Source organism: Bidens hawaiensis, unplaced genomic scaffold (genome assembly GCF_021521415.1).
Source record: "Bidens hawaiensis isolate Kalapana, Puna unplaced genomic scaffold, B.hawaiensis_p1.1 tig00011744_1, whole genome shotgun sequence".
NCBI classification, from domain to species: domain Eukaryota; kingdom Viridiplantae; phylum Streptophyta; class Magnoliopsida; order Asterales; family Asteraceae; genus Bidens; species Bidens hawaiensis.
Window position 1 is genome coordinate 604,750 of NW_027491930.1, and position 18,735 is coordinate 623,484.

The window sequence follows — 18,735 nt, forward strand, 5'->3', positions numbered from 1 at the left end:
CGTTACCTTAACCGCAAGGAGGGGGATGCCGAAGGCAGGGCTAGTGACTGGAATGAAGTCGTAACAAGGTAGCCGTACTGGAAGGTGCGGCTGGATCACCTCCTTTTCAGGGAGAGCTAATGCTTGTTGGGTATTTTGGTTTGACACTGCTTCACACCCAAAAAGAAGGGAGCTACGTCTGAGTTAAACTTGGAGATGGAAGTCTTCTTTTGTTTCTCGACAGTGAAGTAAGACCAAGCTCATGAGCTTATTATCTCAGGTCGGAACAAGTTGATAGGATCCCCCTTTTTTCGTCCCCATGCCGCCGGTGTGGTGACATGGGGACGAAAAAAGGAAAGAGAGGGATGGGGTTTCTCTAGCTTTTGGCATAGTGGGCCCCCGGTGGGGGGCTCGCATGACGGGCTATTAGTTCAGTGGGTAGAGCGCGCCCCTGATAATTGCGTCGTTGTGCCTGGGCTGTGAGGGCTATCAGCCACATGGATATTTCAATGTGCTCATCGGCGCCTGACCCTGAGATGTGGATCATCCCAGGCGGGATACTTAACGCGTTAGCTACAGCACTGCACGGGTGGATACGCACAGCGCCTAGTATCCATCGTTTACGGCTAGGACTACTGGGGTATCTAATCCCATTCGCTCCCCTAGCTTTCGTCTCTCAGTGTCAGTGTCGGCCCAGCAGAGTGCTTTCGCCGTTGGTGTTCTTTCCGATCTCTATGCATTTCACCGCTCCACCGGAAATTCCCTCTGCCCCTACCGTACTCCAGCTTGGTAGTTTCCACCGCCTGTCCAGAGTTGAGCCCTGGGATTTGACGGCGGACTTAAAAAGCCACCTACAGACGCTTTACGGCAGAAATTGGAACAGAAATATCATTTGATTCGTCGATCCTCAAAAAAAGAAATAAGAAAAGTTCGATCGTTGAGTGACAAATGGGAAATTTATGGAAAGTTACAATCCCCGCCGCGGAATAGTGCACCTACACGGCTTCATCGACGTTGTTTTTCAACTGGAAGGCCAAGAGCTAACTACCGAGACTTTGGACTATCCGGACACATACTTCGTGAAATGGTTCATGCATGTTTGTTGCCAGGGGCGACAAGATAGAGTTGGTAAGGATTAAAATCTATCTTTATTTCATTTCTATGATCGATGATCATAGACGGCCTCTTTACCATTCTGTATAAATAGGCTATTCTATTTGTACAGATATGGTAAAGGGGCGCATTCAATCCTTGCTTGTAAATTTGTTTTCAGTTCTTCTCTTCGGCGCGGGGTAGAGCAGTTTGGTAGTTCGCAAGGCTCATAACCTTGAGGTCACGGGTTCAAATCCTGTCTCTGCAATACTTTTTGTCAAAAAAATGGTATTTTTTACTCTGGTAACTTTAACACCTTTTCTTTTGGGGTAGAAGGCAAATAGGGGAAGCATAGAATCACTACACTATGACGACTAACTATACCAAATCTTTTATCATTTTCATTTCTAATTTTAGCTATGAATATGAAAGAAATGACTTCATTTTGGGCGGATAGCGGGAATCGAACCCGCGTCTTCTCCTTGGCATGGTTTTATCAACAAAGAGGAAAAAAGGGGGTTGAACTTTTGCACTTTAGAACTCCAAAAGTGGCAGGAATGTATGCACTTTTCACCCATGAAGACCCACAATAGAATAAAGGGTTATCAAGCTTTTGTGTGGGTTCATTCATCCATCTAAGGCTGTTGGCCTCAAATCATTCGATGCCACAATCAATTTATACATCAATATTTTCTTAATTGTCTACCGGATTTATGAACGTGCAGCATAATTATGTTTTAGACCATTCACATAGATATTAATTTTAGTTGACAAGTTATATCAACGCAAGACGAAATTGCAATCCATTTGTCCTCATCATATATTGTGCAACCATATACAATGAGGAGTTTTGTGTGACATGCGGTTCCAACTAAATTAAACGTGAAACTTTATAGGCTTGTCATTAGGCCAGCGATATTATACAGAGCATATTATTGGACAATCAAGAAGGCACATGCACGTTAGTTGGAGGTAACCGTGATGAGAATGCTGAGGTGAATGTGTGGGAATACAAGGTTGGATCGAATGAGAAACGACGTGTTTTGAGAAAAATTAGGGTTAGCTAGTGTATCAGATAAGATTAGAAGAAGGAGATTGAGGTGGTTTGAACACATGAAGAGAAGACAAACGATGGATTTTGTTAGATCGATAGAAAACATTACTATATAGGGGAGCTGGGATAGAGACATGCCTAAATCAACTTGGGATGAGAGAATTTAATAGACATGTACCACTCCGAGGAATGATTGATGATATGACTTATTGTAAACATAGGATAAAGGTTTAGAACTTTTTGGAGGAAGATATAGTTTTTTAATTTTTTTTTTCTATTTTTTTGGTTAGAAATGTTTTTAGGCCATAACTTTAACTATTTAGTAGACATTAATATTATTATTTTTTTAATTTTTTCTTTAAATTATTTCGTTAGTACTATTTACCACTCTAGTCTAATATATTATTTTATATTTTATATATTTTACCATTATGTTGTTCAGTGAAGGACCCAAAACTATTTTTCATGGCGGGCAGAGAATTGTAGGTGCTATCGTCTTATAAAAATATTTCGGTCGGTTTTAGGTCAGGTCGGGTCATATAAAAAGAGATAATAAAACTAACGATTACTAACCAAAAGTACTTCAAAATATCATTAGAAACGGTAGTCAGCAAAGGTATTCCAAATATCATTACAAAAGATAATCCAAATTAAGATTATCAACAAAAATACGCCAAAAATCATCACAAATACTAAAATCGTTATTTTCGGGTCTTCATGTTTTGTAAGAATCGTCTACCGAAATAATACTTAGCAAATCTTTTTCAATATAACATATCAAGCTGATCGCTTAAGTTCTCACCACCCATCTAAATGCGCAAATCGGATTTCACAAACTTCATTCTACGAAAACATCTCTCAACCGTTGCGCTTGCGAAGGGGTAACATGAGTGCTAACTTTGATAAATGATATACCAATTTAAATGAAAAGTGTTCTTTGTTTCAACCATCAATTGAACAAGGCTTGATAAACCATTCAAACCCTAGGTTTTTCAAACAAGGAAAAGCCAAGAAGGAGAAGAAAAGCTTACCAGAACTTTTTCTGATAAACAGGAAGGTGAATCCGGCTAGGGATGCGCATGTCGGCCTAGTCGAATAGGAAGTCGGGAGGTCGCATCGCTGGTTGCCTGAATGTGTGGTCTGGTTCGCTAGTAATGATTTCCGCTCCTTTTGTTTTTTCATTTTATTTTTAATAATTAGCTTTAATTAAACTCATCTAGATGAGTTAGTACTTGGGTTTGTTTAAACATATGTTGGATAATGGACCAATGGCTTTGGCACTTGTACATGAACTAATGAGTTACGGTCAAAAGGACTGAATTATATAAATAATTACGTTGAATTAATTTAATAAAATTATATTTGGTTTCTTTAGTGGTAGGTTTCTAAATTTCCAAAGGGTCGGCATAGGTTTTATAAGTTTAAAGGGGAGGGGGGGGGGGGGGGGGGCGTTTTGGGACTTAACATATATATATATGTAACATTAAAAAAACAAGGTGGGCGACCGCCTCCATCAAGACATAATAGGTCCGTTGCTGATGTCGTTTTTTCTGAAACTGGGGGTCTCGCTATAAAAAGTGTCTATATAACACCGCAAAACATTCGATCTATTTTTGTCAACTTTTAAAAGTTGAAGGACCAAAAATTATCCAAAAATTATTAGATACCAAAACCCTGAATACGTACGAAGAAGACCAGCACGAAAAACAATAAAAACCAAAGTTGGTTGTCCGTCACGTATCACGATCGATAAAACTCATGTATGTCGCGACACGCCAAGGACAAGAAAATATATGATATTTTGTGCGGCGTCGCACTAAGCCATGGACTCACCTTTTTTTCCACCGCACTACGCGAAGTAGCCGTTAAGTAACCTGGGGCACGTATAGAGCCACGTTGCAGTGAGTCAGCGCCACGCGGCGAGTATAATGATGACGCAACGAGGCTACGACAGCGTCTCGCTACGCAACGGCCTTTTCTTTACTTCGTCGTGATACACGATGGATCACAAACTCATCTATAAATTCGGAGCCCGGGGGTGAATCTCTCCACACTCAAAATTTCATTAGTACACACTTAGCCTCGTAGTGCGTGCCACGACTCCCGATCCCCGAAGTTCCGATGATTAGTTCCCTCAATACCCAACGTATAGTAGAAGTGCTGCTCGATGGATATTAAGCTTTATACTTCCAGTATCTGTGCTAAGGTGGTGTTTCCGCTTAAGTTATTCCAATACATGGCTTAGATCGTAGTCAAGGGTATAGTCTAAACCATGAAAAGTTTTATATATATATAAATATATATATATATATATATGTATATATATATATATGTATATATAGGATACGTGTATATATAGGGTAATGTTAAAATAAAACCCATTTGAGTTGTGAAAACTTTAGAAACCCATTATCAAACACATGTTTTTAATTAAAGTTTGAAACTTTTGGTCCACAATTATAGTTAATAAAAAATGTAAAAGTAAATATAATATTTGTTCTCTCCTGAAAACATATATAAAAATTAGTAAAAAAATATTAAAAAATAAGAAAACATTTTTTTTTTGATTTTTATGTTTTGTATTAAATGTAACATATATTACATGTGCAACAAAAAAAACAATATTACATAGGGTTTTCACAACTTAAATGGGTTTTCATTTTATACTTCCTATATATATATATATATATATATATAAACCTTATATAATATACTTGGATTGATAATCTTAAAATTATCTGGCCTAATTTTTTTTTATTACCTAATTTTTTTATTATTATTATTTATAATCTATATGATAAAGTTAGGTTATTAAGCCCAAAACCAAAATCCATTTGGTACATAATGCATGCTAGGGGAGTTTCAGAAATGACAAATCATCGGTTAGTCATTAGCTATTAATCTATTTGATTTATTAGTATATTTTTGCTATATTTATTGTTATAACGTTAGTGTCGTTTAAGGCCACGGGCCATTTTATTTATGGCTCAGCCGAGGGATATTAATTCTCGGAAGCAGCCCTGGCCTCTCGAGTTTGGTAAATGAAGCTTGGGCTCTAACTCATTTATTAAATTAGTCTTAATAAAAGCTCTAACTCGTTTAAGCTCAGTTTGGTCGAAGTTTTTAATGAGCCGATTTTGAGTAGCTTACGAACTGCACGGCTTATTTAATTTCATTCTCACACCACCAGCCGCCCATCTTGGATTACTGGAGCATTTTGGTCTCGTGCTTTAATTAATACATGTGCTTGAGGTCGTCGTTAACTCATTATATAGTTGAATAGGCAGGCCAATTGGGGTCCAAAGCAACGCCATATGGAATATTGGGCCTGCTACATGCAATTGGTGACCCATTTTGTTTTCAAACGACCCAATTTTCTTATGAATCAACTTCAAATTCGTTCATCATTTAATGTCTTCTCTTTTGCGGGGTTAATCACACAAGAGCCTGGTTCGAGTCAAGATCAATGGTTAAAGTAGTTGACAATGACTCAAGATCGGAATTTCTTGAACCATGGGCGGATCCATTTTTCATGAGTACAGGGTAGGGATGAGCAAATTCGGTACCGGTACCGAAATCGTACCAATTTGGTACTGTCTGTACCGAATCGGTACCAAAGTTTTGAGTTTCGGGATCGGTACCGGTAAGATACTTGTATTTTCTGAATTTTTACCTTCAATGCCAGTACCTACCGGTACCAAACCGAATATTTCAGTACCGGTACCGGTACCAAGAATTTATGATTTTCGGGATCGGTATTTTCGGTGTTAGTACCGGTACGGTACCGAGCTCATTCCTAATATAGGGGTCATTGGTCGACCGTACTATGTGAGTTTCTTTAGTTGTGTATATATGTTAAAAAACAAAAATAAAAACTAAAAGAGCTCTTTACAAAAAATAGTTTGAGGGTTCTTAAGAAATTTCCATACATAATAGTTTGAGGGTTTTTTAATATTAACTAAATTTCTTTTAAAAAAATAAACAAAAAAAAATTATTTTTAACTGTGCAATTTTCACTTTTCAATTCCTTCATGGTATTTAGAGTATTATTCCTCTTTAGGAAAAAGTGTCTCGGCTTTTTTGTATGGTTTGCATTTTCTTCTTACAAATTAGGCACCGACTCATGATTAGAAAAAAAAAATTAAACAACAAACGTGGCAATGATCTGCAAGAATCACATACTGTCCCGAATTAAAAAAAACTGAAACAAAATAAACACGGGCGGAGAATAATTCGAAAGAACATAATACATAAAAATTAATAATGAAGGTGGTGATAATCTAATAAGAAGTTTCACATATGCTCGGTTTGTTGCATTTCATTTCAATTTACACTTTGCTTTGAACCCCTTTTTGAGGGAACATGTTAACCGAGTTTATTTTCTATTATGTTTATTTAATTTTGGTTGTTAGTTCTTATTCTATGGCTAATTTTGGTTGAAATTATAATTATCAGTAATTGCTTTTATATGTGGTTATTTTTCCATCTTAATCCTCCAAAAAGGAGATTTCGTTTTTAGTTATTTAAAAATATCATTAAATTAAATAATATTGTTTCATTTGTTTTTAATTCTTTCAACATAAAACATCCATTTACTGTGATATTAATATATTAATAATAACTAGATTAGATACCCGTGTATAACACGGGTTGATTAAAATATACGATGTAAATAATTTGACAAATGAGTAGGATCGACGATAATACTTAAATCTTTGAATCGTGAAATCCTTAATAAGTATTATACCTAAATCAGTGATATGTGAGGTTTATACCTAAATCAGAATTAGCATACCTCTAATAAGTTGAAAAGGCCAAGAATTTGCTTAACACAATCACTGGAATACGAAAAATAAGATGAACGTGAATTGCAGTGGCATCGTTTAGGTACATGTGCACAACATAGGTTGAACCATTTAAATTATGTGAGTTATGACTTGATAAAGCAAAATAACATTTTGCATTATATATGGACCAAATTAAGTTACCGTTAGTAAAAATGAACAATATCAATTTGCCATATTTTGTGATATCTTGTTTATGCTTATTTTATGGATAATTGTTATGTGACATTTTCGATGTTGTGAAATGAAATGAGTTTATTAAATACTGTCACTTTAATTAGTGTCATGTGCTTATGGACAATCGTTACACCTCGGCATGTTCCGCCGCCTTTGGTCGGGGTGTGACAAATAGACTTCATTCACTCAACCACGTGCTATAGTGGCCATCGATCTTTGTATTCGATGCATAGACTTTTGGGTATTACTGTTTACGTCCCATCAAATAGAAGTTTTTGAGCCTTTGACCATTTCATCTTAAGAACTATTAGAATCTTAAGTTGGTGGACTATCTGTTTGGTATGAGGTAATGGAATAGACGATAGAATGGAATGGACGAGGTAATGAAATAGATCATTGCAATTCTATTGTCTTGTTTGGTTACCATGTGAGAGTGGAATGATTCATTACTTTGTGCCGTTTGGTAGGCCGGAATAGATGAAGGAATAAAATAAAATTAGTAATGATTGGTGTTGGTAGTGGCATATGGGGGTAGTGGTGGGTGGTAACGGTGGTTGATTATGGTGGTTCCGGGGGTCAATAGTGGTGGTAGAGATGATGTAAGATTGTAGGGTGAATGAGGGAATGTAATGAAAAAGAACTAACAAAGATGATGGATGAAATAAATTTAAAGTATTTTAAAGGAAATGAAATAAACTTTGTAATAAATAATTTCATTTCATAAACCAATTCCAAGCATTTTTTTTTTCATTTCTTCACAATAATCTGTTCCAAGCTTTCTTTAATTATTACATATTAAATACTACCTAATTACTTAATGGGAAGCATAGGAGCACGCATATATCATCAAATATGAATAGATATTTTACGTGAGACAATTAATAAACTTTTTAAAGCTATCTACACGTCGAATATATCGAATTACATGCATCATTTATATAGCTTGTATGATTAATTTGTAGACGTATTTCTAAAGTGAAAAACCCTTCTGCAAAATACTCTAGCTTTTTTATATAGCATTGTATTAAAATTTCGAAACTCAGCAGGTAGGTCCGCCACTAATCGACCCAGCCGGCTTGTTTTGCACGTAATAATTTAAATCCAAATGCAGGGTTAGGTTCAAATAAAAATTTTGATTTTTCTAAGAAGGCTAGGAAGGAGAGTATTTTAGTCTAACACTTAAATATCAAAACCCACTTATTTTAATTTTAAAACCAACTTACATTAATTTCAAAAACCCACTTACATAAAACACAATTACATCTTCACTCATCTCCTACAACCACCACCATTCCACCGCCCACCGCCACCACAACCGTCACCCACCGCCACCACCTCGCCAGAAAATTCCAAAAAAACACAATGAAAAACACTATGAAAAAACACAATGGAAAAAAAACACTATGAAAAAAAAAACACAATGATAAAAACATAATTGTATAACACAATGTAAAAAATACAATGGAAAAAACACAATGGAAAAAAAAACACAATGAAAAATACTATTGTCTAACACAATTTTGTAAAACATAATTTGGTAAAACACAATTTGTAAAAAATCAACTAATTTTTTTTAATTTTTATATTACAATATGGTACTCATATAAAAGATAAGAAGATACTCGTTATTATGGTGAATTTGTTTTTCAATAATAACGTCGTAAAAAAAAGTTATGAACGTTTTAAAATGATGGGGGGATTTGACATGTGCTTTGCATGTGGAGAGAGAAAGTCAACAAATGTGTTATTCTTTTTATGCTCATTACCTTGTGTTCACACTTGATTTCCCATAAACTAATCTCAACCCTCCATATTCAAAATCAATGAACAAGATTACTTCTTATCCTTCCTATAAAAACTATATTTCGTATGATGACGTAACCCTCCAACTGCATATTAAAGTACAAGTTATGAAATTGAATCTATCTACGTACCCTTATAAAGTCCCACAGAAGTATAAATCACGTGCCAAAGTAGGCCAACTAACGTGGTATCCCTATACATACATACATGGCCACACACTCACTCACAATTAGCAACTCCAGATGGCTTAAACACCTTGACTCAGCAGACACCCTGATTTATATATACGCCACGCTTTATATATCCCCCAACCTTTTTAATTGATTCCTGGGCCCCACACGCTCAACATGGTCTTTCTCCTCCACTAACTCCTTGCCACGTGTCACTCCCTTGATTCTTCAACCCCACTTCCCACTTGTTACTAGCCGTTCCAAGTTCCAACATAATATACTAAAACAATAACCAAACTCAAAAAACCAAACACACACCACACCAACACTGTTAGATTCACCAAAATGTTAAATGAAGATATCACTAGTCCCTTATGCTTAAAAAACACTACCACTAGAACTCGACTCTGCGACACTTGCCCTTCCCGCCCCGGGATCATATTCTGTGAGGCGGACCTGGCGTACCTATGCACCGCCTGCGACTCGCATATTCACGCTGCGAACAAACTATCGTCACGGCACAAACGTGTAAGGGTATGTGACGCGTGTGAGCAAGCGCCAGCAGCTTTTATATGTAAGGCGGATGCGGCCTCCCTTTGCACCACTTGTGACGAGTTTATCCACTCTGCGAACCCTCTCTCACGCCGACACCACCGTGTCCCAGTCTTGCCTATTTTCGGTTCAAACCCATGGTCAGTTATGGGTCTAGGGTTTGAACCTCAAGAGTCAGATGCAAAACTAGATAATAATAATAATAATAATAATAATAATAATAATAATAATAATAATAATAATATTGAGAATGAAGATGAAGCGGCATCGTGGCTGCTGTTCGATCATTCTCCTGCTAAGAATATTCAAAGTGATGAGTTTTTGTTTAACGGAGATGAGTATTTGGAACTTTCTGATTACAATTCTTGTCAGGATACTCAGTTCAGTGATGATTTGAGGTTTGATCATGATGATAGTACTTATAAGTATATGAATGATGGTATTAATAATAATATTCAGCAGCAGCAGCAGAGGTATGGAGGTTGTGTTGCTGATAGTTTGGTGCCAGTGCAAAGTGGAGATCATGTAAACAAGTATAATCAACTTCATCATCATCATCATAACTTTCAAAACCAGAAGTTTCAGTTGGGGATGGAATATGAGACCTCTAATGGTGGCTATGGATACTCAGCATCACTTGGTGACAGTGTAAGTTAATTTATCTTTCAGTTTTTCATTATTTGCTTATTGGGCTTGATTTACTTTTATAAAAACTGTTTGATTTCCACATTAAAAGGAACAAAAAGGTATTAAATTGCTCTAATAATGGAGCCAGAAATTAAGGGTCAAAATTTTGTAGGGGAGTATTGCATCGGCTAGCACCGCCCCGACTCGACTAAGTTTATTAAGGTATGTTTTTAGGTGGCAAGGTTAGTCGTGAACGGCTGAGTAACATTTCAGTGAGTCGGGTTGAAACATATCATTTTGTAAATAGTTATCGCGTTTACAAAACGCTATATTATCACAATAAAAGTGTAAATACTTATAAAGGAAATTTCCTTTTAGCTAAATTTTCATTTGGCCTGTTTAATACATAAGTCGCATCGGAATTGCACCTGTAGTGTTTTGTTATGGATTCTTGAACAATTGGCCTATTTAATCCGTTTAATTTACTTTAATTCAGGTCTCCATGTCATCAATGGAAGTTGGAATTGTAGCAGACTCAACGATGACCGAAGTACCAATTGACATATTCTCAAACCCATCCATTCAAATGCCGGCACAACTTACTCCAATGGACCGAGAAGCCCGGGTACTAAGGTACCAAGAGAAGAAAAAAACAAGAAAATTTGAGAAAACGATTAGGTACGCGTCTAGGAAAGCGTACGCGGAAACAAGGCCTAGGATCCAAGGCCGATTTGCAAAGTGAACAAATGTTGATATTGAAGTGGACCAAATGTTTTCAACAACACTAATGACAGAAGATGGATACTACATTGTCCCTTCTTTTTAAATTATGGTTTGTATCAAAAGCCCCCTAGGTATCCAATAAGTAGAAGATGCACAATTTCCTTATTGTGACTGGTTTTTTTCATTCATGCCATGCTCATGAGGCTAATAATGTATTGTAGTAAATCTTGTGAAGTGTGTGTTCAAGGCTTCTTTATAATTAAGCATGCAAATTTCCAGTTTTGGTTTCTTTTCATCAATGTTGTTGCTCTCATTTCTTAAATCCATGCTAGTATTACATAACTTATGCATCAACTTTTGAGCTAAATCATGCCATTAAAATTCACATTCAACTAGATAATGTAATGTTCAACAGTCGCGTGAAATATGTGCTTTTTTATCCTTAGCGCGTTTAGTTAGAGTTAGATAATAAGTTTCCGCAAATGGAACTACACTAACCCTAATCTTGCTGTATTTGCAAACATGAGATGGATGACAAATGGTGTAAGATAAGCATCATGTTGAAACCTTTTCACTTTTGGAAAGCAAAAAAGGTGAAAAGAGCAAGAATATCCCAATTGGATCATTCACCAATTTGTGGATATTGATTTGATACATGGCGCCTGCAGTACCAAAGGATTTCTTGACCTTTTACCTTTAGTGTCCCATGAGATATTTGAAGGATCTATTTCTGCAGTCGTCATTTGTTTGAGATAAAAAGAGCCTCAATGCCACTAGATATGCACCGATATAGAAATTCGCGGGTTGTAATCTTTGATGTTGTTTAACTATTCCTTCCACCACTCACATATTATTCTCCTCTCCTTCTGGCAGCCACTTGCAATCATATGCTCTTAACCGAATTGTCGTTTCTGATACTAAACATACATACGAATCTTGGTTAAATCTAAAACCAAGACCAAATGCATCTTCCATAGAAAAACTTTGGTGGGTCCCATATGTCACACCTAAATACACTCTCTTGGCGAGTATGATTTAATGCACTTTAATACATTTTATGGCTGTATTTTATACATGTGAAAGAGGGCGCCCAGATGAGGTGGCACTTGCGGGATCGCGGGGAACAGCAGGCCACCCCCTCATCCCGCAATTTTTTTGTGGTGATTGTTTTCACCATCTGACTCGTTAGTCATTACTCATTCAATTCCCGTGTGTTATAGGCGATGCTTCACTTGCACATAGTTGGGTACGAAAACATTTAATTACATTTAAAAAAAAGTGAGTGACCATGCAGGTTAAGTGGTGATGTGGAGCTGAAGTGGCATGAGTAATAGTGATGGTTATAACATATAATAAGGGTTCATCAATAAAAATTGGTTCTATTTAAAAGCTTACGTTGCTACAGAAAAAACACGTGTATGGGTCTTTCTCTAAACAAGAAAAAGAAAGATTCATATTGATCTTTGGGAGCTAGCCATGCCCGAAGTCGTTACCTTAACCGCAAGGAGGGGGATACCGAAGGCAGGGCTAGTGACTGGAATGAAGTCGTAACAAGGTAGCCGTACTGGAAGGTGCGGCTGGATCACCTCCTTTTCAGGGAGAGCTAATGCTTGTTGGGTATTTTGGTTTGACACTGCTTCACACCCAAAAAGAAGGGAGCTACGTCTGAGTTAAACTTGGAGATGGAAGTCTTCTTTTGTTTCTCGACAGTGAAGTAAGACCAAGCTCATGAGCTTATTATCTCAGGTCGGAACAAGTTGATAGGATCCCCCTTTTTTCGTCCCCATGCCGCCGGTGTGGTGACATGGGGACGAAAAAAGGAAAGAGAGGGATGGGGTTTCTCTCGCTTTTGGCATAGTGGCCCCCGGTGGGGGGCTCGCACGACGGGCTATTAGCTCAGTGGGTAGAGCGCGCCCCTGATAATTGCGTCGTTGTGCCTGGGCTGTGAGGGCTATCAGCCACATGGATAGTTCAATGTGCTCATCGGCGCCTGACCCTGAGATGTGGATCATCCCAGGCGGGATACTTAACGCGTTAGCTACAGCACTGCACGGGTCGATACGCACAGCGCCTAGTATCCATCGTTTACGGCTAGGACTACTGGGGTATCTAATCCCATTCGCTCCCCTAGCTTTCGTCTCTCAGTGTCAGTGTCGGCCCAGCAGAGTGCTTTCGCCGTTGGTGTTCTTTCCGATCTCTATGCATTTCACCGCTCCACCGGAAATTCCCTCTGCCCCTACCGTACTCCAGCTTGGTAGTTTCCACCGCCTGTCCAGAGTTGAGCCCTGGGATTTGACGGCGGACTTAAAAAGCCACCTACAGACGCTTTACGGCAGAAATTGGAACAGAAATATCATTTGATTCGTCGATCCTCAAAAAAAGAAATAAGAAAAGTTCGATCGTTGAGTGACAAATGGGAAATTTATGGAAAGTTACAATCCCCGCCGCGGAATAGTGCACCTACACGGCTTTATCGACGTTGTTTTTCAACTGGAAGGCCAAGAGCTAACTACCGAGACTTTGGACTATCCGGACACATATTTCGTGAAATGGTTCATACATGTTTGTTGCAAGGGGCGACAAGATCGAGTTGGTAAGGATTAAAATCTATCTTTATTTCATTTCTATGATCGATGATCATAGACGGCCTCTTTACCATTCTGTATAAATAGGCTATTCTATTTGTACAGATATGGTAAAGGGGCGCATTCAATACTTGCTTGTATATTTGTTTTCAGTTCTTCTCTTCGGCGCGGGGTAGAGCAGTTTGGTAGCTCGCAAGGCTCATAACCTTGAGGTCACGGGTTCAAATCCTGTCTCTGCAATACTTTTTGTCAAAAAAAATGGTATTTTTTACTCTGGTAACTTTAACACCTTTTCTTTTGGGGTAGAAGGCAAATAGGGGAAGCATAGAATCACTACACTATGACGACTAACTATACCAAATCTTTTATCATTTTCATTTCTAATTTTAGCTATGAATATGAAAGAAATGACTTCATTTTGGGCGGATAGCGGGAATCGAACCCGCGTCTTCTCCTTGGCATGGTTTTATCAACAAAGAGGAAAAAAGGGGGTTGAACTTTTGCACTTTAGAACTCCAAAAGTGGCAGGAATGTATGCACTTTTCACCCATGAAGACCCACAATAGAATAAAGGGTTATCAAGCTTTTGTGTGGGTTCATTCATCCATCTAAGGCTGTTGGCCTCAAATCATTCGATGCCACAATCAATTTATACATCAATATTTTCTTAATTGTCTACCGGATTTACGAACGTGCAGCATAATTATGTTTTAGACCATTCACATGGATATTAATTTTAGTTGACAAGTTATATCAACGCAAGACGAAATTGCAATCCATTTGTCCTCATCATATATTGTGCAACCATATACAATGAGGAGTTTTGTGTGACATGCGGTTCCAACTAAATTAAACGTGAAACTTTATAGGCTTGTCATTAGGCCAGCGATATTATACAGAGCATATTATTGGACAATCAAGAAGGCACATGCACGTTAGTTGGAGGTAACCGTGATGAGAATGCTGAGGTGAATGTGTGGGAATACAAGGTTGGATCGAATGAGAAACGACGTGTTTTGAGAAAAATTAGGGTTAGCTAGTGTATCAGATAAGATTAGAAGAAGGAGATTGAGGTGGTTTGAACACATGAAGAGAAGACAAACGATGGATTTTGTTAAATCGATAGAAAACATTACTATATAGGGGAGCTGGGATAGAGACATGCCTAAATCAACTTGGGATGAGAGAATTTAATAGACATGTACCACTCCGAGGAAATGATTGATGATATGACTTATTGTAAACATAGGATAAAGGTTTAGAACTTTTTGGAGGAAGATATAGTTTTTTAATTTTTTTTTTCTATTTTTTTGGTTAGAAATGTTTTTAGGCCATAACTTTAACTATTTAGTAGACATTAATATTATTATTTTTTAATTTTTTCTTTAAATTATTTCGTTAGTACTATTTACCACTCTAGTCTAATATATTATTTTATATTTTATATATTTTACCATTATGTTGTTCAGTGAAGGACCCAAAACTATTTTTCATGGCGGGCAGAGAATTGTAGGTGCTATCGTCTTATAAAAATATTTCGGTCGGTTTTGGGTCAGGTCGGGTCATATAAAAAGAGATAATAAAACTAACGATTACTAACCAAAAGTACTTCAAAATATCATTAGAAACGGTAGTCAGCAAAGGTATTCCAAATATCATTACAAAAGATAATCCAAATTAAGATTATCAACAAAAATACGCCAACTATCATCACAAATACTAAAATCGTTATTTTCGGGTCTTCATGTTTTGAAAGAATCGTCTACCGAAATAATACTTAGCAAATCTTTTTCAATATAACATATCAAGCTGATCGCTTAAGTTCTCACCACCCATCTAAATGCGCAAATCGGATTTCACAAACTTCATTCTACGAAAACATCTCTCAACCGTTGCGCTTGCGAAGGGGTAACATGAGTGCTAACTTTGATAAATGATATACCAATTTAAATGAAAAGTGTTCTTTGTTTCAACCATCAATTGAACAAGGCTTGATAAACCATTCAAACCCTAGGTTTTTCAAACAAGGAAAAGCCAAGAAGGAGAAGAAAAGCTTACCAGAACTTTTTCTGATAAACAGGAAGGTGAATCCGGCTAGGGATGCGCATGTCGGCCTAGTCGAATAGGAAGTCGGGAGGTCGCATCGCTGGTTGCCTGAATGTGTGGTCTGGTTCGCTAGTAATGATTTCCGCTCCTTTTGTTTTTTCATTTTATTTTTAATAATTAGCTTTAATTAAAATCATCTAGACGAGTTAGTACTTGGGTTTGTTTAAACATATGTTGGATAATGGACCAATGGCTTTGGCACTTGTACATGAACTAATGAGTTACGGTCAAAAGGACTGAATTATATAAATAATTACGTTGAATTAATTTAATAAAATTATATTTGGTTTCTTTAGTGGTAGGTTTCTAAATTTCCAAAGGGTCGGCATAGGTTTTATAAGTTTAAAGGGGAGGGGGGGGGGGGGGGGGGGGGACTGGAAAATTATATTTGTGGTGGTGTGGGGGTGGGGGGGCGTTTCGAGACTTAACATATATATATATATGTAACATTAAAAAAATAAGGTGGGCGACCGCCTCCCTCAAGACATAATAGGTCCGTTGCTGATGTCGTTTTTTCTGAAACTGGGGGTCTCGCTATAAAAAGTCTCTATATAACACCGCAAAACATTCGATCTATTTTTGTCAACTTTTAAAAGTTGAAGGACCAAAAATATTCCAATAATTATTAGATACCAAAACCCTGAATACGTACGAAGAAGACCAGCACGAAAAACAATAAAAACCAAAGTTGGTTGTCCGTCACGTATCACGATCGATAAAACTCATGTATGTCGCGACACGCCAAGGACAAGAAAATATCTGATATTTTGTCCGGCGTCGCACTAAGCCATGGACTCACCTTTTTTTCCACCGCACTACGCGAAGTAGCCATTAAGTAACCTGGGGCACGTATAGAGCCACGTTGCAGTGAGTCAGCGCCACGCGGCGAGTATAATGATGACGCAACGAGGCTACGACAGCGTCTCGCTACGCAACGGCCTTTTCTTTACTTCGTCGTGATACACGATGGATCACAAACTCATCTATAAATTCGGAGCCCGGGGGTGAATCTCTCCACACTCAAAATTTCATTAATACACACTTAGCCTCGTAGTGCGTGCCGACGACTCCCGATCCCCGAAGTTCCGATGATTAGTTCCCTCAATACCCAACGTATAGTAGAAGTGCTGCTCGATGGATATTAAGCTTTATACTTCCAGTATCTGTGCTAAGGTGGTGTTTCCGCTTAAGTTATTTCAATACATGGCTTAGATCCTAGTCAAGGGTATAGTCTAAACCATGAAAAGTTTTATATATATATATAAATATATATATATGTATATATAAGATACGTGTATATATAGGGTAAGGTTAAAATAAAAACCCATTTGAGTTGTGAAACTCTAGAAACCCATTATCAACCACATGTTTTTAATTAAAGTTTGAAACTTTTGGTCCACAATTAAAGTTAATAAAAAATGTAAAAGTAAATATAATATTTGTTCTCTCCTGAAAACATATATAAAAATTAATAAAAAAATGTTAAAAAATAAGAAAACATTTTTTTTTTGATTTTTTGATGTTTTGTATTAAATGTAACATATATTACATGTGCAACAAAAAAAAAAAACAATATTACATAGGGTTTTCACAACTTAAATGGGTTTTCATTTTATACTTCCCCTATATATATATATATATATATATATATATATATATATATATATATATATATATATAAACCTTATATAATATACTTGGATTGATAATCTTAAAATTATCTGGCCTAATTTTTTTTTATTACCTAATTTTTTTATTATTATTATTATTATTTATAATCTATATGATAAAGTTAGGTTATTAAGCCCAAAACCAAAATCCATTTGGTACATAATGCATGCTAGGGGAGTTTCAGAAATGACAAATCATCGGTTAGTCATTAGCTATTAATCTATTTGATTTATTAGTATATTTTTGCTATATTTATTGTTATAACGTTAGTGTCGTTTAAGGCCACGGGCCATTTTATTTATGGCTCAGCCGAGGGATATTAATTCTCGGAAGCAGCCTGGCCTCTCGAGTTTGGTAAATGAAGCTTGGGCTCTAACTCATTTATTAAATTAGTCTTAATAAAAGCTCTAACTCGTTTAAGCTCAGTTTGGTCGAAGTTTTTAATGAGCCGATTTTGAGTAGCTTACGAACTGCACGGCTTATTTAATTTCATTCTCACACCACCAGCCGCCCATCTTGGATTACTGGAGCATTTTGGTCTCGTGCTTTAATTAATACATGTGCTTGAGGTCGTCGTTAACTCATTATATAGTTGAATAGGCAGGCCAATTGGGGTCCAAAGCAACGCCATATGGAATATTGGGCCTGCTACATGCAATTGGTGACCCATTTTGTTTTCAAACGACCCAATTTTCTTATGAATCAACTTCAAATTCGTTCATCATTTAATGTCTTCTCTTTTGCGGGGTTAATCACACAAGAGCCTGGTTCGAGTCAAGATCAATGGTTAAAGTAGTTGACAATGACTCAAGATCGGAATTTCTTGAACCATGGGCGGATCCATTTTTCATGAGTACAGGGTAGGGATGAGCAAATTCGGTACCGGTACCGGTACCGAAATCGTACCAATTTGGTACTGTCGGTACCGAATCGGTACCAAAGTTTTGAGTTTCGGGATCGGTACCGGTAAGATACTTGTATTTTCTGAATTTTTACCTTCAATGCCAGTACCTACCGGTACCAAACCGAATATTTCAGTACCGGTACCGGTACCAAGAATTTATGATTTTCGGGATCGGTATTTTCGGTGTTAGTACCGGTACGGTACCGAGCTCATTCCTAATATAGGGGTCATTGGTCGACCGTACTATGTGAGTTTCTTTAGTTGTGTATATATGTTAAAAAACAAAAATAAAAACTAAAAGAGCTCTTTACAAAAAATAGTTTGAGGGTTCTTAAGAAATTTCCATACATAATAGTTTGAGGGTTTTTTAATATTAACTAAATTTCTTTTAAAAAAATAAACAAAAAAAAATTATTTTTAACTGTGCAATTTTCACTTTTCAATTCCT

General features: G+C 37.0%; 1 protein-coding gene, 1 non-coding gene and 2 pseudogenes across 2 annotated transcripts; 2 read left to right on the forward strand and 2 right to left on the reverse strand.

The window, feature by feature from the left end:
- Positions 1-526: 526 nt before the first annotated feature.
- Positions 527-855, reverse strand: LOC143538889 (18S ribosomal RNA; annotated as a pseudogene).
- An 8,405-nt stretch (positions 856-9,260) lies between these two features.
- LOC143538869 (zinc finger protein CONSTANS-LIKE 2-like) lies at positions 9,261-11,302 on the forward strand. The gene is made up of 2 exons (XM_077032322.1): positions 9,261-10,319; positions 10,795-11,302. The coding sequence occupies exons 1-2, from the start codon at positions 9,465-9,467 to the stop codon at positions 11,038-11,040; spliced, it is 1,101 nt and encodes a 366-aa protein (XP_076888437.1). The 5' UTR covers positions 9,261-9,464; the 3' UTR covers positions 11,041-11,302.
- A 1,731-nt stretch (positions 11,303-13,033) lies between these two features.
- Positions 13,034-13,362, reverse strand: LOC143538888 (18S ribosomal RNA; annotated as a pseudogene).
- Positions 13,363-13,772: 410 nt separating this feature from the next.
- Positions 13,773-13,846, forward strand: TRNAM-CAU (transfer RNA methionine (anticodon CAU)). Its single transcript has one exon. It is a non-coding gene; the product is annotated as a tRNA-Met (tRNA).
- Positions 13,847-18,735: the final 4,889 nt, after the last annotated feature.